This window comes from Callithrix jacchus, chromosome 15 (assembly GCF_049354715.1).
Source record: "Callithrix jacchus isolate 240 chromosome 15, calJac240_pri, whole genome shotgun sequence".
Taxonomy (NCBI): Eukaryota; Metazoa; Chordata; class Mammalia; order Primates; family Cebidae; genus Callithrix; species Callithrix jacchus.
The window spans coordinates 96412013-96438912 of NC_133516.1; the positions used below are offsets into that span (position 1 = coordinate 96412013).

Sequence of the window (26900 nt, forward strand, 5' to 3'; positions counted from 1 at the left end):
GGATAATGAATAAAGGTTAGAGTAGGGATTAGGTTAATTATATTTGAAGAAGGTAGATATATTAAACTAATTGTGGTTAGATCAAATGAAAAGACTGATTTAGGATTGGCTGAGGGAAGCTCTTTTCTTAAAATGACCATTCCTAAGAGTTGCCAATTTTCTTAAAGAAGCAGCCCAAAATATTGATTTATTCCCTCTAAAAATGTTGGCAGGCACTTGTTTTGATGACTGCTGAAACTGAAAACATATCCAAAAGACTGAAATCAGGGATAGTTCAATCAAAAAGATTAACCGGTATGAATTTCTATTAATCTATGTTTTCATTTCTTTATAGCAAGGACAGTAACAGACTAATGAAGTTGGTATATTGATGGGAAATTTTATTAATTTTTTTTTTAGACAGTCTCCCCTGTCACCAGGCTGGAGTGCAGTGGCATGATCTTGGCTCACTGCAACCTCCACCTCCCAGGTTCAAGTGATTCCCCTGCCTCTGCCTCTCAAATAGCTAGGACTACAAGCACACACCACCACACCCAAATAATTTTTGTATTTTTAGTAGAGACAGGGTTTCACCATGTTAGCCAGGATGCTCTTGATCTCTTGACCTTGTGAGCCCCCCTCCTCGGCCTCCCAAAGGACTGGGATTATAGGCGTGAGCCACTGCACCCAGCCTATAATAAAATTTAAAAGAGGAACTCACCTTCAAAACCTGCCTGTATTACCAAGCCATTTGAGGGTACCTTATATTGACCTTGTATCCAGGGGAAATAAATGTATTTGCAAATACCTCAGATATTCTATTTTGTCACTTTACTTCACGCCTTTCAAAGTATAAAACAACACCAGTGCTTCCATTATTCCCCACATAATTAGATAGTGCATAGGACAGTAAGGAGAAAAACATTATCTGGTACCCACAAATAATGCTCTCTTTCTCTCTGGGCTGATAATCTAGCCCTTTAAAATAGGAAAGGATAAAAATAAAATTGGATTATTCATGTTGCAGTATGTTTCTATTTTCCCCCTGCTAATCAAAAGGTCCTGTTGTAAACAATCTCGATGAAAAAGCATATTAGTCCTAAGAATCAATAAAAAATAATATAAGGAAAATGAAGTGGATGTCTGTCATTTTTGAGTGCTCACTGGGGAATGGCTTTCTGTCCCTGGGATCGTGAGGTACTGTCAAACCTGATGCCCTCCTGCTCCCTGGCTACAAGGGTGCACACAGGCTGACTTGATCAGTCATGGTACTGGATCCTCTTGTTCATAGTAAATTGCTTGAAAAATGGGCAGAGCCAATCAAACCTTTTCCAAGAAGGTTTCTCTGTCTTAAGGATTTCAGTTTTTGTGGCTGTAAGCACAGATCCTGAGGTAACCATGTTTTCAGTATAGAGGAAGCCAGGCTTTAGCAGAGAAATTGAAAAAATAAAGATAACCAAAGGCACGTAGAGCTAAAATGTGGAAAGGAGGACCAATAACCTTTAAAACTTTGTTCAAATGTCTAGCTCCTGCTATGCTTAAACAAATACATACTTCTGGAATTTCCAGGGATTTAAGCCAGTAAGTCCCCTCCCTATCTTCTTTTTTGTTTTGTTAGAGGGAGTTTTGTTCTTTTTGCTTAGGCTAGAGTGCAATGGTATGATCTCGCCTCATTGCAACCTCTACCTCCCAGGTTCAAGTGATTCTCCTGCCTCAGCCTCCTGTGTAGCCGCAATTACAGGCATGTACCAACCCACCCAGCTAAATCTGTATTTTTAGTAGAGACTTGACTTCACCATGTTGGCCATGCTGGCCTTGAACTCATAAATACAGGTGATCTGCCCACCTCGGCCTCCCATAATGCTGGGATTATAGGTGAGAGCCATGGTGCCCAGCCCCCATCTTCTTTGTTTCTTTTGCTTTGGCTATATGGAGTTGGGTGTTGTTACTTTCATTATAAAACCCAAGTTAAAAAAAAAAGTTCTTACCTGATGACAGATTCCTGCTGGCTGGCTGGTTGGGAATATATACATAATGTCTCCTTAACTTTTAAGAAAAGGGGGGAGGAGAAGGTAATGGGAAACCACTAAGAGCTAAATTTCTCTTGGTCTATATTCTAAGATACACTAATTTATTCTATTTTTGTTTCTCTTATCTATGACTCATCTCTCTTTGGACATCTTTCTCTCACTGGCACACAAACCACAATATACTCATTGCTCATTCTTTCATTCATACATAACATGGCTTTATTATTTAACTCAACATGGTAAGTCTTAACAAAACAGACCAAAGATAAGGCATTAAGTTGGGAAGAAAAGAAAGGAGAGAAGCAATGTCAATCATTTTCAAACTGGAAGGACAAATCACCCCTAGGAAAAGTCATTTCAACCTAAATTTAACAGTGGGAACTTATGCAGATGGGGTAGAGATACCTCAGGATCAAGTAATTTGGGAGTTTTTCTTAGTCTTTCTGGGAAGATCTCAGGAGCTGGAGGCAGTAGGAGGGAAGACTTGAGAATAGAAGATGATTCAGTTTCTGGTGTGGGACAAAGCTACTGGTGTGAGTAACTAAGGCTCACCTTCTCAGTCAGGCTAAATGATGTGATTCCCACTGTGTGTGTGCATCTCAAGCTTCTCCTTGGTGTTCCTTTAGCTTCAGAGGTTGCATCTGGTGTTTATTTAAACCTGACCTCAATGTTTGGCTCAGTTCTGAAAAATTCAAGGAATAAACTTGGACTCTGCACTTTTTGAAATGTCTTTGATTCTAGAAAAATCGGTTGAGAAGTATACCATTTGCAGATTCTGTGTGTGTGTGTGTGGTGTGTGTGTGTGAGAGAGAGAGAGAGAGAGAGATAGAGAGAGACAGGTACTGGCTCTGTTGCCTAGGCACTATCACAGCTCATGGCTCACTGCAGCCTCCACCTCCTGGGCTCAATTGATCGTGTCACCTCAGCCTCCCACGTAGCTGGGACTACAGGTGCACACCACCACATCCTGCTAATTATTTTGTGTGTGGGGAGGAGCGGGGAACGGGGTTTCCTTATGTTGCCCAGGCTGGTCTCAAACTCCTGGACTCAAGAGAGCCTCCTAAAGTGTTGGTTTTGTAGGTGTGAGCCACTGCAACCAGCTGGAGATTCTTTTCTAATTGGATACATTAACCACTCTTGGACAGGATGTTTCATTATAACTTGGATGCCATTCTCCACAATAAAACAATTTTCCTTATGAGGTATATCAGTTAACTAATTTTAACAGCATTTTAAAACCAGAAGCCAAGGTCTGAAATCATTTCATCTACCTCCTTGCCGTCTAGAACACATCGCAGGATTCTGGTGATTTCAATGGAAGCATATACATGTTTATAAATCTTTTCATGCATTGGCTTATATAGCTGTCTTAATATGTATTGCATTTTCTCACAAGCTTTTCACCTTGAGGTACAATTATTAAGTGAATTTCTTTCCCTTACAAAGAAAAGTAAATACATTAAACACCTCCACGTAATGTTAAAATGCTGGACATTAAATTAAATTAAATATTTGTCCTATAGCACTGTTAGCTGAACAGGTTATGAATCATCTATGTTTGCAGAATACATTGCTTAGAATTATAATTTTGCCAAATTCACCCTGTAAAGAACAAAGTATAAAGAACACTGAGGCTTAAATTCTTTAATACTTAACTAAGTCTGTAGACTTTGCAATATTGGTACTGCATCCATAATCATGCCTTAGTGAAATGTTATACAGAACATCATTCAGAATGTTTGCTTTGAAGAGTTTGGATAAATGTGCCATATTTGAAATTGATTAATGGTGTCTGATATGCATCCAGACTTTTTATTATCCCAAGAACGTGACTTAAAAGTTACAGGGTGTCTTGTATATTTGCCCTACTTGAAAGAGGTAGTTTGCATTTAAACAAGAATGATACCCAAAGCTGTGTTAATTTTGGTTAAGTGTTCTGCATCCTGGGACCTCAGCTACCTACCTCATATATTATATGAAGTAGTTAGATTATTCCAGTGGTTTTTCTAGCTGTTCTGGAAAGCCTTAGAATGTCTACAGGAGGAGGTGAAGCCTCAGGCTGCTTATCAAGATTCAGCCCAAACTGCCCCACCACCTCTGTCAGTTTATTAATTACCTGGCACAATAATTCATGTATTCATGAACTTGGCTTTTTGAATCAAATAGTCTCATATGCCTACTATGTGATTATTTCAAACATATAGAAGAATGTAAAACCGACACAAACTTCTGCCCTCATTGACATTTCATTCTAGTAGACAGACAGACAATAATCAATATACACGAGGTAAATGGATATTATGCTATATGATGGTAAACTCTATGGTGAAAAATGAAGTAGGAAAAGGAATCTGGGGGAGGGACCTAACAGTTTAAATACTTGTTTATGGAAGGCTTCAAAGAGGAGAAAACATTTGACCAAACACCTTAAAAGAGATGATGATAGAGGAGGCTACAGTAATAACTTGGGGAAAAGAGTTCCAAGGAGTAGAAACAGCAAGTGCAAAGGCCCTGAGGTGGAGGATACAAAGTATATTCAGGAACAGTGAGGAGACTACTATGATTTGAATAAATAGAACAAGGGGCAAATATAAAACTGGACTTCGGAGTATGCATATATTAGAAGAAAAGAATTGCTTTTAAAGATTGTAAACAGTTCATTTAAGTTACTTGTAAGTCCCTGGAAAGCATTAAAATTCTAAAGTTCTTGCTTATAATAAATGATCAATGATCCTTGATTCCCTGTTATTAATACTTCTACTTTTTCTTTTTGTTAATTGATAATAAAAAGTTTTTGCTCTTTACAGAGCAAAAACATACATTTGCCCAACAATTGTTTGTTAATACTTTCCTGTTAACTACTTTACTTAAGGAGAATATAGTATGGATAACTGGGGCTTAGTAGTTAATTAGTTAATTTGATTTTCTAGAAATTAATTAGATCCAAGGTGACTTTTTTGTTTTGGAAAATCAAATATATATTATTTGCATATTTTTTACAGCCATTATATATTCACCTCATATTCCTGAATAGAACTATTACAGATCATGGGTTACAAATATATATCAAATAAATTAGAGATAACTCTGGGAAATTTCTTGAAAATACATATTCAAGTTGGAATTTCTTTTAAGCCATCATACATTGAAATAACCATCCTTTGAGTCATTTTCTAATGACTCAAAACTAAAAGACCTGCTTATTTCAGTTGAAAGTGAAAATTCTGAAGAGAAACCCTCAATTATGGGGTAAACCCAGACTGTTACACTTTTTGTATATAAATTTATGCACTTACTAAAATCAGCCATAAATTATGAGTTTTTAATACACTGAGAGTGTTTGACATTCATTTTATATAGTGTAAGTTTCATAGTCAAATAGCGTAGCTAAATTCTTTCTTCATTCCTCATGTCTGAGACAGGAAGGAAAATGACTAAATGGATTTCTAGTTCGACTGAAACAGCTATGCATTTCTTTTTGTGCCCAGATTGAACATTCTGTGAAGTAAGAACATAATGTTTATCATAGACTTTGAAAGTTTTTACCCTTCTGAGCTTCAGTGATACATCTTTATTAGCTAGCATTATTGAGAAGGTGAGTCACAGAATTGTATTAATTCATTGACAGATGACACTGTTAACAACTGAAATTAAACAATAAAATTCAATGGACTTAGGAAGAGAGATACCCAGAGGTCCTCCATGTGTATTTAATACAATAACTTTATAAATCATTTATTTAAAAAAAACCTGGAGTCTAGAAATGAAACAGAATTTTATATTAAACAGATGTAATCTCTGTACCTCTTTAAAATCATGTATCTTCCTAGACTTAATATAAATCCCACTTACGCCTTTATTTCAATCTTTGTTATCAGTACATTAGCCCTAAGCCTTTGCCTGGTCACTTAGAACCTTTACTAATCAGGTTTCCATGCTCAGCATAGGCCTGTTTGTTTTATTCTAATTGATGGCATATAATTTTAGTACAGCCTGTCTCCTGTAGATTGTTTCCTCACTTTATACTTCAAAGTTACCACCTTGTTGACTAGGACTTAACTCATTCCTTTTGTCTTTCCTAAACTAGTCTGCCTAAACCAATCATTGAAGACCCAATGGAAACCCCTTTCATCTTCTCATATCATGAACCCTTTGTAAGTCTGTTTGAAGGTTTACATTCTATTAGGTATTTTTTTCTCCCCATTTATCCTTCATTCACAAAAATTTATCAAGTGCCCAATCTATTTTTAAAGTATGGCTAAACATGTACTCACCATAGGTGAGGGCTGAAGGAGAGAAGAGTGAATCAGATTTGTTGTATGCTCTTGAATCGCATACAACTTTGTTGAAAAAGTAGGAAGGCAAACAAAATACTGTGACATATAACAGTAAAAACAAATGTTTGCGGCTTCCAACACTCTGTTGAAATTTCATCTCCAGTGGAAATTTTGGGGGGCTAATCAGGGGAGAAAAACTACTTGCATTCTTCAAATGCACACACAATTGACTTGGCTATCTTGTCACATACTTATGGGATTAATATTTTAGTACAGGGAAAGGTTCCTAGCCTGAGCCTTGGGAATCCTGAGTTCTGATCTCAACAGACCCTGAGTAAGAAACTTGCCTTGGGTACCATGTCACTGCTTTGAACATATTGTCCTGATTAATGATGAATTCCTTTATACTTAAAATACAAAGGTCTTCTCATGCCCCAAGTAACATGAAATATTTTTCCTCTGGGGTAAATGTTATTCATTTTTCCCTTTCAGCAAGATGTACCCGTATGATGCTCTGATGCATGACTAAACTGTACAATAAATATTATTGGAATAGTATGTATTCTCAATTGTAATACCCCTGGGGTAAATGTTATTCATTTTTCCCTTTCAGCAAGATATACCCGTATGATGCTCTGATGCATGACTAAACTATACAATAAATATTATTGGAATAGTATGTATTCTCATTTGTAATAAAAGCAACTGTGATCTACATTAGCTGGAAATGCTCTTCTTCTCAAGAATTAAGTAAGATGGAGCCAATCCCATATTCACTAGATTTTGAAAGATAAATTCTATTACATTACTCTGTAGAGTTTACATTCTCATGTTTATTTCTAGGTCTGAGCTCTTGCTTATGCTACATCATTTCAGTTTAGCAATAGTCTTATCATCTCATATGCACTGTACCTGACCTATGCAGATAGGATGTGCTGGTTTATCAATAAATTTCCTTAATGAAAATGTGTGATGGTAGCAGACATTATTGAAGTTTTGAAAGGATGAGGAATTTATGTTTAAATCAGTCTCCCCACCAAAAAAGCCATACATTTATTGTTATGCATTCCTGATGAGCAAAGTGGTTAGTGATGAGCAACCCAGATAGGAATTCAGTTCAGGAATCAGAGTGCCTGGGATAGAACCCTAGCTTTACCATTGCTATGAATGATTTTGTGACCTTGGAAAAGTTACTTCAAGTCTCTGTGTTTCAGTTTCTTCATGAGTAAAATGAAGATGAAAATAGCACCTCCTTCAAGAACTTTTATGAGGGGATTACATCTATTAAGTCATATACATTGCATAGAATATTCTAACTTGTAAGTGTTACTATTTAATAGGTCTAAAGACCTTTGACCATTTCTAAACTCATGCTTTGCATGGTTGCCTTTGTCCCCACTCCCATGTCAAATTTCTATTTTCATGATTATTACTTTGTTTAATAAAGGGCAGTTTCACCATGATTTTTTTATGACCAATAGCCTTTGGAGTTACTATTCCAAGTGGCTTACCAAGGCATTTTCCTAAACTAGGACACATTCCTCTTTAAAAACAATTCTGGAAGCAATGGACTGCATATTTAAATATATATTATACATATGTACATATATATGTATGCATATGTGCATGGGTATAATATGTACATACTTACATGGTCAGTTGCTCCCAGAATTACATATGTGTTTGTGCATATTTAATATCCTTAATTTATATAATGCAGTTTGATCCAATTTAGCTGCACATCTTTGTGCATGTTACTTGAGGATGGTACTTGGACGTATCATCATACTTTGATTATGAAAGACTGACTTTTGCTCAAGGTCACCTGCTGAGTGCAGCAAGTACAGAACAGGGTTCTAATAAGGCTCTGTCTACTCCTCAAAGTTCACACTCCTACTATTTCTGGTCAGTTATCTCTGTGATTTCATTTGATCCTCACAGCAATCCCATGAGGCTAGCACTATTGTCACTTTTGACAAGCAAGGAGACTGAAGCTTAGAGAGGTTAAGTGAGTTGATCAAGGTCATACAGTTAGTGCCAGAGCCCAAATCGGTCTTCCTTTTGCAGATCTACTTTTAAACAATTATGCTGTATTAACTCCCACCGCAAAATAGAGGAGATCAGATAGGGTCCGCAGATCTAGGTTAAATATATTGTTAGGATGATTTATTCCAATACACACCACTTACAGCCACAGTGAAAAAATAACAATTTCCTAAAAGAATACTACAGGAGTCCATGGAAATGCTAGCATTTCAGCCCAACTTAGCTGATGGAATAAAGTTAAAAGGCATTTACCTCTTAGCAATAGCCTTCCTGTTGATCCATAAGATGCAAATGAAACGTTAATATTGAAACCAAGTGGGAGAAACTACTTATTTTGAGAGGAAAAAAATATAGTAAAAGAGCTCTACTCTAGAATACTATTAATATAAGGAGAACTGGAAGAACAGGAAAAGCAAGCATTGAGAAAAATCACAGCTGAAGATGGATCTTAATAGTTTAGAGCATGAAAAGACAAATAATTCAAAAAACCAGTGTGTGTGTGTGTGTGTGTGTGTGTGTGTTGCGAATCTCCAATCTCGCTAGTGATAAAAGTATAGTTGTAACGATTATGAGTTGGCATCCTCTGCTGGAGACCAGTCTCACACAAGGGTGACCCCGTGATGCACGAAAGGCTATTTAATGCCCCACCGAAGTGCTTCAGGGACCAAGGTTTTTATTATGCTTCGGGGATGAGAGTTGTGATCCTGCATCCCTGATTTAGAGCCACTTAGAGCTCCGACAGCTCCACCCCGGTGTTCTAGAGGAAAATACTCCTTCATGCTCTCTGCCTGATTTGAAAGCGACCCAGCTTCCCGACGTTCCGCCTGGGAGGTGGTTCAATCTTTAGAAACTGCCTGAGAAGCCTGTCCGTCTCCTGGAGTGCCTGGCTTTCGAAAGCGGACCAGGGCGGACTTGGCTTTTAATGTGAATATTTGAGGATTTTTCTGTCTGTAACTTAAAATCACCGCTTAACTCAAAATAAAAAAAAGTGACACGCGCTCTGGCTTTTGTAGACATTGGGAAAATCCCTATGACGAAGTACGGGGTTTAGAAACTCCGGGTTTAATTTCCCCCGGGAAAAGCAAATACCTTCTGTTTGGTACCGGGTAGTCGACTCAGGACTCACGCGGTCTTCCTTCAAAACAAAGTCTACCCCAGCCAGGGGTGAGGGGAGCGGTGGGGTGAAGGGAGTGGTGAGGGGAGGGGAGCGGTGGGGTGAGGGGAGCGGTGGGGTGAGGGGAGTGGTGAGGGGAGGGGAGCGGTGGGGTGAGAGGAGTGGTGAGGTGAGGGGAGTTGTGGGGTGAGGGGAGCGCTGGGGTGCGGGGAGCAGTGAGGTGAGGGGAGTTGTGGGGTGAGGGGAGTGGTGACGTGGGGGGAGTTGTGGTGTGAGGGAGGTGGTGAGGTGAGGGGAGTTGTGGGGTGGGGGAAGTGGTGGGGTGAGGGGAGTGGTGAGGTGAGGGGAGTTGTGGGGTGAGGGGAGCGCTGGGGTGCGGGGAGCAGTGAGGTGAGGGGAGCAGTGAGGTGAGGGGAGTTGTGGGGTGAGGGGAGTGGTGAGGTGAGGGGAGTTGTGACGGGGGGAGTTGTGGTGTGAGAGAGGTGGTGAGGTGAGGGGAGTTGTGGGGTGGGGGAAGTGGTGGGGTGAGGGAAGTGGTGAGGTGGGGGGAGTTGTGGGGTGAGGGAAGTGGTGGAGTGAGGGGAGTGGTGAGGTGGGGGGAGTTGTGGGGTGAGGGAGGTGGTGGGGTGAGGGGAGTGGTGAGGTGGGGGGAGTTGTGGGGTGAGGGGAGTGGTGAGGGGAGTGGTGAGGTGGGGGGAGTGGTGGGGTGAGGGAGGTGGTGGGGTGAGGGGAGTGGTGAGGTGGGGGGAGTTGTGGGGTGAGGGAGGTGGTGAGGTGAGGGGAGTGGTGAGGTGGGGGGAGTTGTGGGGTGAGGGGAGTGGTGAGGTGGGGGGAGTTGTGGGGTGAGGGGAGTGGTGAGGTGGGGGGAGTTGTGGGGTGAGGGGAGTGGTGAGGTGGGGGGAGTTGTGGGGTGAGGGGAGTGGTGAGGTGGGGGAGTTGTGGGGTGAGGGGAGTGGTGAGGTGAGGGGAGTGGTGAGGTGGGGGGAGTTGTGGGGTGAGGGGAGTGGTGAGGTGGGGGGAGTTGTGGGGTGAGGGGAGTTGTGAGGTGAGGGGAGTGGTGAGGTGGGGGGAGTTGTGGGGTGAGGGAGGTGGTGAGGTGAGGGGAGTGGTGAGGTGGGGGGAGTTGTGGGGTGAGGGGAGTGGTGAGGTGGGGGGAGTTGTGGGGTGAGGGGAGTTGTGAGGTGAGGGGAGTGGTGAGGTGGGGGGAGTTGTGGGGTGAGGGAAGTGGTGAGGTGGGGGGAGTGGTGGGGTGAGGGCAGTGGTGGGGGTGGGCAGGGGGAGGGGAGAGATTCGAAAAGTACTGGAGGAATCAGTCCAGTACGTGGGTTGTGCTTGCCAACCAGTAGCTGTTCCTGTTAACCCCCAAGAGGCAAGCTTCCACCTTCGCCACTTCCTCCCGCCCTTTCCCTTTCCCTTCACTCCCGCTCTTGGACACAAGGTGCGCTCTCCGCCGCCTCCGCCCAGCCTCACTCTTCTCTTTACAGGACAGAAAGCTGCAGCAGCACGACGGAGAAAAGTCCCTGAGGGACGAGACAGTAGGATGGGCGTACGGGTGGAGGAAGAGGGCCGTCTGGATTTTTTACCTCAGCGACGCTGGGTGGGCAGTTGGAAGCCAGAGGCCTCATCACTCGGGCGCGGCAACATCACGTAAAATGTTAGTCCCAGGGCCCTCCCGGGCGCGCGCGGCTCCTGTGCCTGCTCCTTATTGGCGGACCTTGCCGTGGGGGCGGGGCCACGGTGAAGCTCCGCCCAGCCGGGCGCTGAGACCCGGACTCGCGGTTCTCCCCCATCCCGGAGCTGGGCTCACGCTCGGACTCGGTCCTGCAGCGCCTCTAGGCTGCGGATCCGCGCTTCAACCACCTGCTCCGCGCCGCGTCCGGGGAAGCGGGGAGGAGACCGGAGGGAGGGAGGAGGCGGGGGGGAGGAGGAAAGAGGCAGCTTACACACGCCTTCCAGTCCCTCCACTCAGAGCAGCCCGGAGACCGCTGCCGCCGCTGCCACCTGAGGAGACCCGCCGCTCCCCGGGCGCCGTCTCAGGCGAGTCCTTCCTGGCACCTGGCGTTTCACGGACACCGCCACTGCCATTATTATTATCATTCCAAGACGAGGAACATCAGAGCAGATACCGGCCGAAAGAACCGCTTACACCTTTCCGAATAACTCAAGCGTCTCCTGGAACGACGGGGTCGCCGTCCCCGGAGCAGCAGCCGAAGGGCCCGCGGGCTGCTGTTGAGCGGGAGGGAGGAGGAGTTGGGGGCATTGCGTGCGGGAAAGTTGCGTTTGCGGCAGAGACCCGAAGGTGCCACGCCGCAGCCCGGGGGACCGTGTGTCTGGGAGAAGACGCTGCCCCTGCGTCGGGACCCGCCAGCGCGCGGGCACCGCGGGGCCCGGGACGACGCCCCGTCCTGCAGCGCGGACTCCGTCTGTGGCCCACCGGGGAGGAGGAGGAGGAGGAATATGGAATCCAAGAGGGCCAGCTCGTGCCGTCTGCTCTTCGGCCTCCTGATCTCCGCCGCCGTCCTCAGGCCAGGTGAGCAAGGGGCCTGGGAGCGGCGCAGACGTGGGCCTGGAGCAGTTTCCTGGGTCCGCCAGGTCCCCGGTGGCAGTGCGCCCAGGCGCGTGGGGGAGGTGAGGGGACCCGCCGTCCCGGCTCCGAGCTGGCCCCGGGCTCGGTCACCTGTGCTGCGCCTTTGGCTCTGCTGCTTGGCTCAAGTTTGAGCGGCGAGCTGGGGAACCCGGCGCTCCGGGGTTGGCGCTGCAGGGGCCCTTGGGCAGGCTTCGCCCGACGCCCTCCGCTCGGCCCTGCGGCTCCCAGCCGGGCGGACTCTCGCCCTCCGACAGTTCCTCCCCGCCTCCGGGTATCCAAGTTCACGTCACCGCGCCCCAGGCAGTTTTTCTTTCGCTCAGCCCTTGGGTGAAATAACTGCCGGCACTTTTTCGTGATAAATCCCCCTAGTAACTTCCCCTTAGTGAGCCGAGGAAGGGACGGGAGGGGTAGAGAAGGGGAGGACTCTAATCACTCCCCCGGGAGACACCTGCCGAGGCTTAAAGTCGTGCTCTCAGCGCTCCCCGCTTTCGTCCCCGTGCATCGTAGGGGCGGGCGGTGAGTGTAAGGGTGACAGCAGGCGGACGACACAGCCTGAACAGGAATGCGTAGCCAGCTTTGGGAGACCTCAGTGACAGGCTTGTGAATTTCCAGGACGTGCGCAGAGCCTCAGTTCTCAACTCTGTATTGAGCCGTAGGAGAGAGAGCAAGAGAGAGAGAGAGAAAAGGCAAAATTCCCAGTCACTAAAATATCTCGCGGGAAATCCCTTTCCACATCCCCGGGGACGTCCGTTGGCCCTGCTGTCCTCAGGCCCGCCCGGGAGCTGACACAAGTTGTTCCGAACTGGGCACTCTGTGCACTCACAGTGGCCTGACGGAGCAGCAGGTCTCTTTGCTCCCCTACATTGAGAATTTGGGGGATCTTTTTTCTTTGAAGTTTTTATTTCTATCCCTGCGTAGACAGTTGACGGTTAAACTCCCACTTCCTGGTATTTTGGCCTGTTTGTTCTAAGCTTTTTCTTTAGCTTTTATCAAAGAAAACACTCATTTCCCTTTATCCGCGTACATCCCTTCAGCTGTCGGCAAGCTCAGGTCACAGAACAGGTTTCAAAGCCTCTGAGTCTCTCCCAGGAACTCGCGGGGAGGGGACGGTGAGGACCAGAGCTTGAGGAAGAGATTGCAAGTGTTTGTGAGCTGCTGCTGCTGCTGCTGCCACCGCTGTGTGTGTGGGCGGGGGAAATGCCCTCTCCAGATCTCTTTATTAAAGTTACATTTCTGGGTGAGGTAATGAACTCACCTGATGTTTCTGAGGCTGACAGAAGAAAAGGCCTCTGCGTTCTCTGACAAATCTCGGGCTCTGGGGCGTGGACTGTGAAACCGTAGTTCAACCGGATTTAAAGCAGGTGTCCTAGTGTAATAAACAACGCTGGGGAGGTAGGTGGAAAGGCGAGATCCCCTTGAGCCTGGCACAATGTGGATTTCACTTTTTCGAAATTCCACTGTCCGATGAAGGAAAGGACACTTTGGAGCCAGGGGATGAGTCCAGAAGGGAGGACAAGGGTGATGACAGTTTGTAAGATGCAAAAGTCCACACGCCCACAGTTAGTTTTCCGATTAACCCCCTCGAGACTTGGAAAATGTAATCTCACCTACGTCCACACTGCTGACCACATGCACACACCCAGTTTCCTTTTCTGTGCCGTCACGATGAAAGTTATTTTCAGGCGGGCCACGTAGCAGGATAGGTTTTTCGACACATTTAACTGCTAAAAGGGGGAACGTTCCGCTTTCAGACCTCCTTCGCGGTGGATCTTTTGGCGCCACAGACTCATGTGTCCAGCGGGCACCTAGCTGCGTGCTTTCAGCGAGCGGCTATCGCCGGCTCACCGCAACCAACCACCGTGGATCGGAGGATCCGATGCCCTGGACCCTCAGATTCGTGGTTTCTGTGAATTACCGGGCTGGCATTGCCGAAATTCTCAGTGCAATATCAGTGTGTTTTTAAAGGAGGGATTACAGCACTAAAGGCGCCGTGTATACATACACTGAAGAAACAAGTCCTGGACAGTGAGTGCGCCTCCTTTGGAGCCCACAGCATAGCAGAGCCAGGTTGGGGTGCGGAGCCAATGGCTGGCTTCATCCTAGGGGCTCAATGACTTCCCTGCCTGCCACCCTTCATTTCCGGAGCAGTTTTAATAGTGTGTGTCCAGTTGTTGAGGTCAAAAACTCGAGTTTGTGAAACTGCTTCCCTAAGTCTTTTGACCTGTAGTCGCTACACAGTCACTGATATGTTTTAGTCTTGCCACATTACCTGTTTTAAAAGGAGGGGGAAAATATATGAACCACGAAAACTGAGTTCGGAGATAAAGGCAATGAAGTGTGTGTTCAGCATCCGAGGTGGCAATAATCTCATTATTCTTGTAGAAAGAGCGTCAGCCTGTGGTGACATTTTGTATTGCTTAAAAAAAAAAGAAAAGAAAAACAGGCTTTTCTGGATTATTTACAACAAGAAGGTGGGGCGCTGCACTTAACTCTTGCTTCACTTGGGTCATCTGTGTGCACCCCTCTGGGATTTTTCATAACTACTCACTTATATAAGATTCATCCTAAGACATGAGCACACGTACAGCTTTTTTCAGTGGGATATTATGTTTGAAACATATCAATTGATCTCAACAGGACTTAGAAAAAGCAACAACTCATATAATATCCTTTCGAAGACTATTGATATAGGACTATTAAAATTGATTAATTTAAAAACTGAAAACTGTTTAATAACCAATGTATATTATTTTTTTCCTTAAGGATTTATTTAACCCAATAGCAATTTACAATTTAATGGAGTATTATTCGCAGTAAATTGCTTTTCTAGGCTTGCTTCAGGACATCTACCTTCAGGCATTTGAGCAAGTCATTTAACCTGTTTAGGCTTCAGTTTTCTCGTATAAAATAAAAAGACAGACTAAAGGCCTACTCTCTGAAATGTCTCCCAGCTCAAGAACTCTTTGTTTCCAATGTCTTAAGGTAAAAAACCAATTTGGGCAGGTAGAGTCATTTCTCAACATCATTTTTCTAAGAACTCAGTCTAGACAAAATTCATATAAATTGTATTATTAAAAAAGTATCAGTGGACCCCAATGTCTAATTTTCTTTTTTTCTGCTTTTAAAAATTCATAACATCTGTGCTTACTCTTAAAAAAAAAAAAAAAAATGAAGAGAAATTAACCTTCCACTCTCCTGGGAAAAGAGGACCTTTCGAAAAGTAGGAAAGGATTAAGGATTTTAGGTCTCAGAAATATGAGACTGTAACCCATTCCTCCTACAAGCCTGTCCCTATTTAAACTGCATACATAGTACCTAGGATGAGATATAAAAATTCACATGACAAAGCCTCATATGTACATCCTGAAGTTGCTCAACAAAGAAGTTGATTTGCAACATGGTTGTAAATGCAAGACAGAAGGAAATATAAAATACTAGTACTTTTCTATTGTTTTAAAAGTTGTAGAAATCCAAAATATATTGTCTTACCAGATTCCAAACCTTTTCTGACTTTGTAGAGAATTCAAACTAGCTCACCGTTTTAAATAGATGTTCACATGAAAATATATGTCTACCATTGACTTACCAAAAACAAGAAAATTAATAAAAACCTATTTTAATAGTCTTGTGAAATCAGAAAACTTTTATATTGTAGTCAGTATGCATGTGCTCAGTTTTTAGCCATGTAATGTAAGAATGTTGTGACCTTGGGAAAGTTAGTTTTCTACTCTTTTTTATTTCCAATCTGTAAAATTTTTTTCTGTACAATCCATGGTTCTGATTGTGTTGAGATTAGTAATTCCCTTGCTCAGCATTTTGAATTTTTTAAGTAAAACATGCTATATTAATTAAAGCTTTTATTATATTGTTAATAGAAAAACACCCTTTAATTTCTTCCACTTAATTATCACTTTTATTATATTATTAAAATAACGAATATTTTTTTTTCTTCTTTCTTTTTCTTTCTCAAGTTTTCATGCCACTAACCATGGGCCTATGTAAAACTTAGTACCACCTAAGTTGTCAGTATTACTTGGTGTAAGATGGCAGTAGTTTGTAGAAAGTATTTTAAATGCTTTATAATCACCATGTTTTACATTTCCACACACACTTCTTTCTGTTCTGGCCATTTATTTATCATAAAACACCATGAAAATGTTCAAACTCCCTGAAGATACTAACTCAAGTAGACACAGAATATCCACATAGATGAGGCTATGATAAAAGAGTATCTCTCTGTCTCAGCAGTATACATAGAAACCTAACTGTTATTTTGTTACAAGGTGTTAATTTTGTTCTTCATTGTTAAGTTTTCACAAAGACCCATCTCATTTCTTATACATATGTGTGTGACACATTATGTGACATATGAAGAATGAACTTACTGCAATACTAAATAATGTTTTCTTGGGAGTGGTGGGTGATAACGTTTATTTGATTATTACTTTTGGATTTCAACTCAGTTTATTTTCAATAAGAAATGGAAAAACGATCCAGTTATACTTTTTATTACTTTTTAAAATTCGGGTAGTAGAATTTTCCTTTCCTATGGAGAGTAAATTCAAGACTAAAATAGATATTCTATATCCAGGAAGAGGATATTGCAGGCTATTTGGTAAGGTTAAATCCTACAGTTATTATAGTCTACACAAGACATATTATATACTACACAAGACGTTACCATATTTTTGGAGTTACTGATATTTTCATGAAGCTAATTTCTCTGCCTAAATAATAAATTTTACCTTCTGTTTCATTTTTATTATTGAGTGGAATATCTTATATATTTCAGTTAGGCCTAGTTCCAAATATCTTTTGGTAATTGTTTTATGCTAACCTATTATCATAGCCCATTATTGTAGTGTATGTTCCAAGAATGAAATTAGCTTTTAATGCTTCCTCTCTTATTTATGGAGTCAGTTCTCAATTATCCATTCCATTGAAGGAGAAATCAGATTTGTGCACAATCGAAAACAGCTTCTAATCAAAGGATTACTTAATTTGACTTTGAGTTGAGGTACTTCAGTGAACATGTCTATACTTGTCTGGTCTACTGAGAATTCATAGTACTTCAACACAATGAAACCAAACTGTTGGGGAACAGGTTAATCAGAAATTAGACAGCTATGCAGCTTCTCTGATTGACTTCTCTATTACTACTATTATTATTGTTTTAGCTCTCTTCTATATCACTTAAAGAACTGATGCAAAATCTTGACCAAAATAAAACTAAAAACATGCATGAGATGAAACCAAATCTTTGCAATCTTTTCAAATCATATAAATATTATGGACTCTCGATGTTAATTCACAGGAACACATACTATGACCATAGCAATTGCTATAGTCTTCTGGCCTTTGCTCAATGACACTTCCATTACAAATCATTTGTTTAGCTCTGCAAAATCACATTTCAATTTTTAGAAAAATTTTACCCTCACTTGACCATTTTTCTTAAGCAAGTTTTTCTTTAAATTGTATTACATCATATGAGTTTCCATGAATAAAGGAATAATGAACCAATACCCTTTTCATGATATGAGTTGGCTTAGCAGCCAGGTAGATTGACTCCCCAGTAGCATATCCACATGCCTGCTTTTAGAAAAAAAATTGCCACTTATAATGGATTATGATGTTAATGTAAACATAAAAACCAGTAATATCAAATCCATAAATGTTAGGAAGATTGGAAGTAATAAAAAAGACTTTATTTTTGATTAATTTATTTTGATGATTTCACCAGAGAAGTTAACTGAATATGTAGATTAAGATGTCAACCAGCACTCCAACACAACGTTTTCTTGAGGGAGAGAAGTCTCAAAGATACTTTCACCTCATAAATTGATATAAGTAGATTTTTATCCTTTCCATCTGTATAGCTTTAGAGAGTCTAGGTTACCTTATTTGAACTGTGAATGAAAAAAAAATAACTTTCTTGTACTTACTTGCCTTTAGTGCAATATCAGCATTGGAATGTTGATAATGATGAAAGTCAGTCCCTTTCCCTTTTCCCTGTATTTTTCCTTGATATAGCTTTTACCACATTATATTATATTGGTGACTTTTTTTCAGTTGACCACAAATTCTTTGAATACCAAATTTATCTATATCTATGTATCCTCAAGTCTAGTCAAGTACTTGACACTAGAAGCTGCTTCATATTTTTTCTTTGCATTAAATAAAGTAGAACTAATGCATATATGAAGAATGAAACTCCATATGGCAGCACCTGACATTCATAGATTACCAATAAATTTTCTCAAGGAATTTGGGAGTTGGGGATATAATATTCTTCACTGATAATTGAACCAGAAAATAAAACCATCATGAAAAAACAGAGTGGGACAGGCCATCAAGACATGATGGTACTTTGGTAGTGTTAATGAAAAAAAAAAAGAAAATGTATATTAGTAAAGGGCCTGTGATTAAGGATGAAAAAGACTTTGATCAGTGAAGAAACATAGAAAAAGTAGAGTTGGGCCAAATGTGGTTATTGAAGCTATTATACTTAATGAATCCAAATGTTTTCTTTTAGAGTGGAAGTAAGTGACCCCTCTAACTGGCAGACATGACTCGCACAGCCCCCTTAACAGGTGTAGCTTTTTGTTGAGATAGATAAAACTCATTATAAGAACCTAATTCTGGGGCCAGGCTCAGTGGCTCACACCTATAGTCGTTGCTTTGGGTGGCCGAGGCATGAGGGATCACCTGAGGCCAGGAGTTCGAGACCAGCCTGGCCAATATGGTAAAACTCCATCTCTATTTTTTCTGTTTTTTTTTTTTTGTTTTTTTTTTTTAAGAACCTAATACTCTGAATATTCAAGTCATATAGTCAACTTTCCCATGCTGGGATTTTGTGGTTACTAAGAAATCTTCTAATTATAATGTGTGGTTTTTGTTTGTTTGTTTATTTTTTTGAGACAGTGTCTCGTTCTTATTGCCTAGGTTGGAGTGCAATCGTGCAATCTCTACTCACTGCAACCTCTTCCTACTCCAGGTTCAAGCAATTCTTCTGCCTCAGACTTATGAATAGCTGGAATTACAGTCACCTGTCACCATGCCCAGATAATGTTTTGTATTTTTAGTTGAGACTGGGTTTTGCCATGTTGGCCAGGCTGGTCTCGAACTCGTGACCTCATGTGATCCACCTGCTGCAGCTTCCCAAAGTGCTGGGATTATAGCTATGAGCTACCATGCCCAGCCCAATGTGACTTCTTATATAGCCAATTTACAGTCGGAGGATGCATTAAGTGGAAGAGAAGCATTGTATTTCCTTGGCAATAATGCTCTTATGTATACCAATAAGCTGGTTTATGAGTTTGGCTAGTGAGAATTCATCCCTCAATGATGGGAAAACATTTGGTAAGCAGCTAAAAGAAGATTCTAAGCTTTTGAAACCTACACGGTGAACTCTGGCAAATTCAGCTTGTTTGAGTTACAAGTAGCTAACCATTCCCCAGGTGTCAATTGTCAACTTCTGTGTTACCTATTATAGACATTTATTTTCTTTCTTTTATAACTTTTGGTGCTATCTTGCTTACTATGCACATTATTAGTAGGTTGACCATTCATACATCTTGATATATCCAAGATGGTCCTGGTATATGCCTGACGTGCTGGTACAATAATTAATGGCACCCTCTTTCATTCTTGGAAGTGCATTTTGGATAACATATTATGTGGGCTTCTCAATAATTTGTAACTTGCCTGTCTGTATGTCTTAGAGTACTTCACTGTAAGAAATGCACTCCTCATCCTAACCAAGTACATATTTTATCCCATTTAAATTTAATTATCAACTACAGTGAAATATTATTAATGGGTTATGTGCACCTTTCATATCAGTTATAAGAGAGAGAGATGTGAGGTTGTAGCCTCGACAATTCCAGAATGTTGAAGATATGAAACATCAAGGATCCCACGGTTTGGAATGGAAACTAACTTGACCTCAGATGCCAGGGAATAATTCTTTTTGAAATTCACCTGGGAGCTATACTAGCTATGTGGTTATTTAGAGAAGAACTATTTCAGTATGAGCTTCAAATCCTTCTGCAGCAAATTGTACAACTCCCATTCTGTTCTTCTTTGAGATTTCTCAGTAATCACACTACCAATTTGGTTCTTAAAAAAAATCAGGGATGTCTATAATGTTGAAGACATTACATGTCTTTTATACATGTAAACTAAGTTGTATCAGTCGGAAAAGGTGACCTGATGGGGCAACCAACAGTATGGCTAGGACACAGTTGTAGTCAAGGGTGTGACAACAGCAAAAATGCTTATCACAGAATCTTTGACCTCTCATTCACAATTTTCACCTTCTGGATCCTTGGGCAAAACAAATGGCCTTTTGAGAGGCTCAAGCAGTGTTGAAAAAGAATACTGTCACTTACAGCTAAAACCTTAATTTTCCCCAGAGTAAAATCATGGAAAGTTCAGTGTGTGTGTGTGTGTGTGTGAGAGAGAGAGAGAGAGAGAGAGAGAGAAAGAGAATGAATTCTGAAGGATTAGAGACATACAATTTGTTGTCATAAGTTAAAATATGGTAACACAAGGGTTGTTGGAAAAATGAGAATGTTCTTTTGATGTTCTTTTTCTTTAGCCCCCGTTTGAGAACTGAAATAAGTGAAACCACAGGTTAAGAGATTACCTAAAATCCAGTAGCAAATTCACCACAATTCCTAGTGACGTGTTGTCAGTTTCGTTTATGCCTAGACTCATAGATTCAAGGTTTTGACTCATAAAGAAACTAAAAATTATTTAACTATGTTGCCTAAGGTCACATTGTTCACCAATCCGAAATTAAAACTCATGTCAACTGACCATTCAACATATATAACGGCTTTCAACAAATATTAATGTAGTGCTCAACATGTACTATATATTGTGCTTGGGGATTTGGAAATAAGCTAATTATTATAAATTCAAGATCCTATCACTCAAAGATGTTATGTTCTCTATGGGAAACAGATATCAATTAATTAACTATATAACTACTTGCTAGAAATTCTGGTAAATATCATGAGAACAGATAATCAGCATTTTACAGCAAAGTGGCCAGATTTAGTCTTGGGTTTAGGAGAAACTGAGAAAAGGTCTTGCAGGAAGTGATATTTGAGCTACGTGCTGGGGAATAATCTAGCTAAGGATGTGGGCTGAGGAAATAACATGAGTGAGGACACTAAGGTAGTACGAGACATGGTTTCCAACTCCCAGAGGTGAAAATGTGTCAATCTCTTTTCAAGAAAACTAAAGTTCTGAAGGTTGATGCAAAAACCAAGGATTCCTTGAAGATGTTCATATACTCTCCTTTAATCTCCCTAATTGACTTGCCAGTTGTGGGGTCTAGAAGAGGATCTCTTTATCTTATTGAAATATTCATATACTAGTAAATATTTGTATGTATAACTCCTTACTTAAAAAATAAAGTGGAAGCATACGACATACATCATTTTGTACCTTTCCTTTTTCACTTAGCAGTACATTTTGGAGATTAAAGAAACTGTCTCATAGCAACACTTATAGCTCTACCTCACTTTTTAAAAGGGTGCATTGGATTTTATTATACTGCCACAAATAATTTAACCATTTCACAAGTTCCTGGATGTTTAGATTGTTTCCAATCTTTTGTTATTACAAACTAGAGCAGTGAACATATGCAGGTGGTGGCAATTGTTGGTAAAATGTCTTGGAAGTGAAATTGCTGAGTCAAATAATTTAGAAACAAATTATAAAATTACTATTTAAAGAGTATGCATCTATAAAAAACACCTTCACAAAAGCGAGAGAATGCTGCTTTCTTAAACTTTCTTCATAAGTCTGTACTATTAATATCCCTCTTTTTAACCAGTGTAATAAGTTGGCATTTATTTAAAGCTTATTGGAAAAGTTAGAATTATAAGGGTAGTAGGCATACAAACTTCTATACAAGGCAAAAGCTATATTGGTGCCAACTTTTGTCATATATGAGATTGGGCCAGAAATGGGGAAAAGACATGTATTTACCATGAATTTGATTATTGTTCTTTCCACATAAGATTGCTAACTTTTAGAACATAAACTGTGTAATTATAAGCCATCACTTCTTCCATTTTGTGAGATTCATACTCTGTACAATCAGATTGGCTAAGGTGAAAGAATGGATTAAGAGGCAACCACATTTAAGCCATTAGAGTATTTAATTCTTTCATTACAAAGAAATGGTTTCTAAATATTTGTATTACTTCCTTGTAGGTACAGTATGTATTGTATGGGTGGTCTGACTAATGCCACTTTGTAAACCCTGTATAATAGTCATTATTAAACAAATTGTCAGTTATTTTTAAGTAAATCATATTTTGAATTCTTCCAACATGTTTAAGATTTAAGTAAATCATATTTTGAACAATTATTTCAACAAAGCTTCTCAGAATTTTTTGGCTGATAAAAAGTATAATATATTACAAATATTTTTCAAACTCAGCACCATTAAATACTTTTCACTCTGTAATTTTTGAACTCATTAAGGAAAGTAGGAATAAAAACTATTTTAGCCACTTTTACAAAGAAAACCGTAGCAGTTTATATACAGTTTTGAAAAATTACATGCTGAAAGTAATATTTTTAAACAAATGACAAATATTCATAATGGAGGTAACCTTTCCATGTATATACTGTAATTTCATGAATAAAGCAGTTTCTACCTGGGATTTAGTTTTAGATGTTCAAATTTGGGGCATTTGTACTTTATTCTGCAAGCATTTTCCCTACCTGGTGATAGGTATGGCACTTTCTAGAAGAATGGTATGGGTTTTATATTTTTGCAAAGATGGTCATGGATCTACATATGAATAATGCTTTTGATGTCATATCTAAGAGTAAAATGTAATATATATTTGGATTTACCCCTATTCCACCTAGCCTGAGTGGATGCTTGCCTAGTTTTCAAATAGCTTTTTTGAGAAATGCCTATTTAGTGTAAGACTAAATAGCTTCTCTTATCATACTAGAATGGCAAATATGTATCTGCTTATTAAAACAAAACCGTTGTCCACTCAGCTGTTTTCCTCTTTGCTGTTAGAAAATATGTCTCCTTTCTCAAAGAAATTTAGGAGTAGGGTTTCAGGGTATGGTTTGGAGGTTATCATTTTCTAGAATCCATCCAAAATGTTTGGTTAGAAATGATTTGAACTGCTTGAATAGTAATTTGATGGTAGACAGTATGGCCATATCTCCGTGGTGTTAGATGACCTAATCTCTTCTTGATCTTCAAGAACTGTCCATGCTCAGAGATTCCAGACTGTCAATGCCTAGTGTAGATTCTATTACATAAGAGCTCAAGAGCTTGGGCTATGGATCAGAGCATGAGTTTGCTTTCTAGCTTTTGTCTGTTTTTTCATTTGTTAATGGATGATAGCAGTATTACCAAGTTCATTTGGTATGAATATTCAGGAAGGTAATGAGTTTATATTGTGTTTGTCAGTGCTGGGAACATTGTAGACATTCAATCAAATAATAATCATTATGAATCACATTTTTTTCAGTAACCTAATAATGTCAGTTACTTACATCAGAAAAACTTGTTATATACTTCATTTTACTTATTAAGAAATATTTCAGTTCTATCTGAATATATCTGGGGCTTTCATAACAAAATTGGAAACTATATTTTGTTAGAATGCTTCATAACCTCAAAGAACGTCAAGTAACCTTTCAGTTTTAACTCAGGAAAAACAAAAGGACACAATTGAAAATTACAGCTTTAAAATGTAATTTTTCTCCAAAAAAAGAAAAAATGTTAAAATTATAAGGACATATGTAATGCACTATATTCTCAGAAGTTGACATTATTATATGTGTTTCTGTAATTTGAAAATAGTAGACTTTAGAAAGAAAAATTGTTGTAATGCAGTCATTTTGATAATAAAATTAAGATTTTAAATACATTATTTCTCTAGTATAATTCAATAGAGGGAGCTCCACTACTTTCCTTTTATGAGCACTGTAGGATGCTTCCATTTATTATGATTTTCTAGTGACCTCTAATTTAATAGTGAACATTATTAAAAACCTGTAATTTTAATATTAAGGATATTTTGGAAATTGAATAGTATGCTCTTTCTATTCATAGAATTCAAAAAATGCTTCTACAGATAATATGTGTTTTAAAACCCCAGATCTTAGTTCTTTGTACCTTCTGCATAATAAATCACTAGACACAATTAAAGTAGATATACTCTTGAGATGCATACTTTAATATACCAAGGCATCAAAAGAGAACAAAGTTTATTTATAATGACAAAATAATGCATATTTTCATATTAATTTTGTGGTACCTATTAAGTTAAAACTGTTATATATTTGAATAGTAGAGGAAATCTTTTAAAATTACTCTTCCTAGATTTTTAACCAAATGGTTATAGATTTCCACATGGAAATGGTCTACACTCACACATAGAAATGGTCTTTTCTTTTTTGTTTTCTCATATATTCCCTTGATTTTGATAACCCCAAATTGTATTTTCAATCTAAGTTGACATCTATCGTCTTATCTATTATTACTTTACCTTTTAATTTGGTTATGATGAAAGAAGCTGTTGGGTTGTTTTTTGTACAAAAATTTATAATTTCTGCCATAAATCCACTAAAATTATTTAAAAATTTAAATGGTTTTAATTTTATAAGGTATCTCCTAAGATATTTCTGTATAAGAGAGTTCTCTACTCTGTGTGTGACCATGACAATTCAGTTACCTTTTATGAAGTTGATTTTTCTCATGGAAGTACTGTACCATGTGATTTCTTCACAGCTCAAAAATTCTAAGATTCAAAACTATACTTTGATTTAGAAGAGTATGCACACACACTGTATGTTTGAATCAGTGTTGAACAATAATTTTACCTGACGTCTAATTAAGAAAAAATAATTAATGATGAGCCTCATTTTTAAAATTAAAATGGAAATGATTTTATTGCATTCTATAGAAAATTATACAATATCACACATTAGACCTCCTAACTTATATCAGTAAAAGAAATGGTCCAGTTCTATGGCATATTTAAGAATGGCCAACTCAGAAACAGATTTTAAACATCTCATATTGAAATTAGATTATCTGTTATGGTGGCCATGCTAGGAAAGGAGCTTTGAGATAAAGACCTGTGGGTTGTTCTTCACAGTTTTAACAAATCACAATTTAAAATATTCTTTAAAGTAAGTGCCCATTTTATTGTGTTTACTCTCCAATATAGATTAGAGTTTGAAAATATGGTGTCTGTAGCCAAATTGTATAGTTTTGTCAATAGTAAGCTCTTAAGAAGGTAGAGTTTCACTCTACCTTTCTTTCCACTCAAAAAATAGAATATGAAGGAGAGTGATGTCATGTTATTTATTGGGCATAACCTTGAATCTACTTACTCTATAAAACAAATAAGGCATTCACAAACTCCAAGACTTTATCTATTAATTGTTAATGTCCTATTCATTATGTCATAGTTTCCATCTGATAATGAAATATCATTGCATTGCAATCCTGAGGTTGAAATCTAAATTTAAATGTGAATTTGAAGCTAAAAATTAAATACTTTGTCTAATGTCTGTGTCTCCATGTCTCCATTCTGTACTTTCCCAGTTGGGTGGCATTAGGCAAGTTGCTTAAACCCTCTTCTGTATTAATCCATGCAATGGGAATAACAGCACCTATCTTGTAGGGTTACTGGGAAAGTTAATGAATTGGCCCGGCCTGGTGGCTCACGCCTATAATCCCAGCACTTTGGGAGGCCGAGGCAGGTGGATCACGTCAAGAGATCGAGACCATCCTGGTCAGCATGGTGAAACCCCGTCTCTACTAAAAATATAAAAACATAGCTGGGCATGGTGGCATGTGCCTGTAATCCCAGCTACATTCAGGAGGCTGAGGCAGGAGAATTGCCTGAGCCCAGGAGGCGGAGGTTGCGTGAGCTGAGATAGCGCCATTGCACTCCAGCCTGGGTAACAAGAGCGAAACTCCATCTCAAAAAGAAAAAAAAAAGAAAGTTAAATGAATTAATATACATAAAGTTCATCAATTAAGCAGTGTGGTTGTCAATAGTAAGCTCTTAAGAAGTGTTGGTATTATTCAAATAGTTGAATAAATTAAATTTCAGTTAATCTTTCCCACTTCCCATAGAATATGATTATACATCCAACCGATTCACATAGAGATTATACATAAAGAAGAGAGGCCACAGGAAAAAAATTATAAAATTGCCAGCTGTAGCTTTTCTCCACTCTACCTTTCCTTCCATTCAAAAAATGGAATGTGAATGAGAATGATGTCATGTTATTTATTGGGCATAACCTTGAATCTACTCACTCTATAAAACAAATAAGGCATTGGCAAACTCTAAGACTTTATCCATTAATTGTTAGTATCATATTCATTATGTCGTAGTTCCCATATGATAATGAAACATCATTGCATTACAATCCTGAGGTTGAAATCTAAATTTAAATGCGAATTTGAAGCTACAAATTAGATGCTTTGCACCCTATAGTTCACAGTGTCTAAAAGCAATTGTCGTCGGTTATTAATATAGGTAGGCCAGTGTTAATTTAGGAGTATAAAAGTGAGTGTGCTTAAAAGACATTTGTATAGACTCTATAGATGTGTCTACACAAAAGTAAACTAGAGCCCAGTGATCATATTTTAAGGAACCAAAAAAAGTAAACATAATCTAACTTATTTCTCAGAGTTGTTTAGTCCCTTCTAATCTCTTCTCCCCTCTGCCATCAGAGTGACATAAGATCTGAATCGACTCATAACTGCCTACTTCAAATACTTCAGACACTTCCCAATATAGTCAGGGTAAAATAGTAACTTCTTAGTATAGCATTTAGCTTTTCTTACA

The 26900-nt window shown here is 39.5% G+C and overlaps 1 protein-coding gene and 1 long non-coding RNA gene across 9 annotated transcripts in view; one reads left to right on the plus strand and one right to left on the minus strand.

Annotated features, from left to right (window-relative positions):
• Positions 1–14119, minus strand: part of LOC108588360 (uncharacterized) — a 300827-nt gene extending 286708 nt beyond the window's left edge. For 6 of the 7 annotated variants that reach the window (XR_013527711.1, XR_013527708.1, XR_013527706.1 and 3 more), the window contains exon 1: positions 11030–11130. This is a non-coding gene — a long non-coding RNA (uncharacterized LOC108588360). Of the gene's footprint in view, positions 1–11029; positions 12674–13288 lie in introns of those variants that run through there. The other variant, XR_013527707.1, reaches the window with a different exon arrangement.
• The window catches only part of ALCAM (activated leukocyte cell adhesion molecule), a 209504-nt gene continuing 193838 nt past the window's right edge, over positions 11235–26900 (plus strand). For both annotated transcript variants that reach the window (XM_054246126.2, XM_054246127.2), the window contains exon 1: positions 11235–11976. In XM_054246126.2, the coding sequence (XP_054102101.1) occupies positions 11904–11976 (73 nt within the window). In that variant the 5' untranslated portion in view covers positions 11235–11903. The remainder of the gene's footprint in view (positions 11977–26900) is intronic.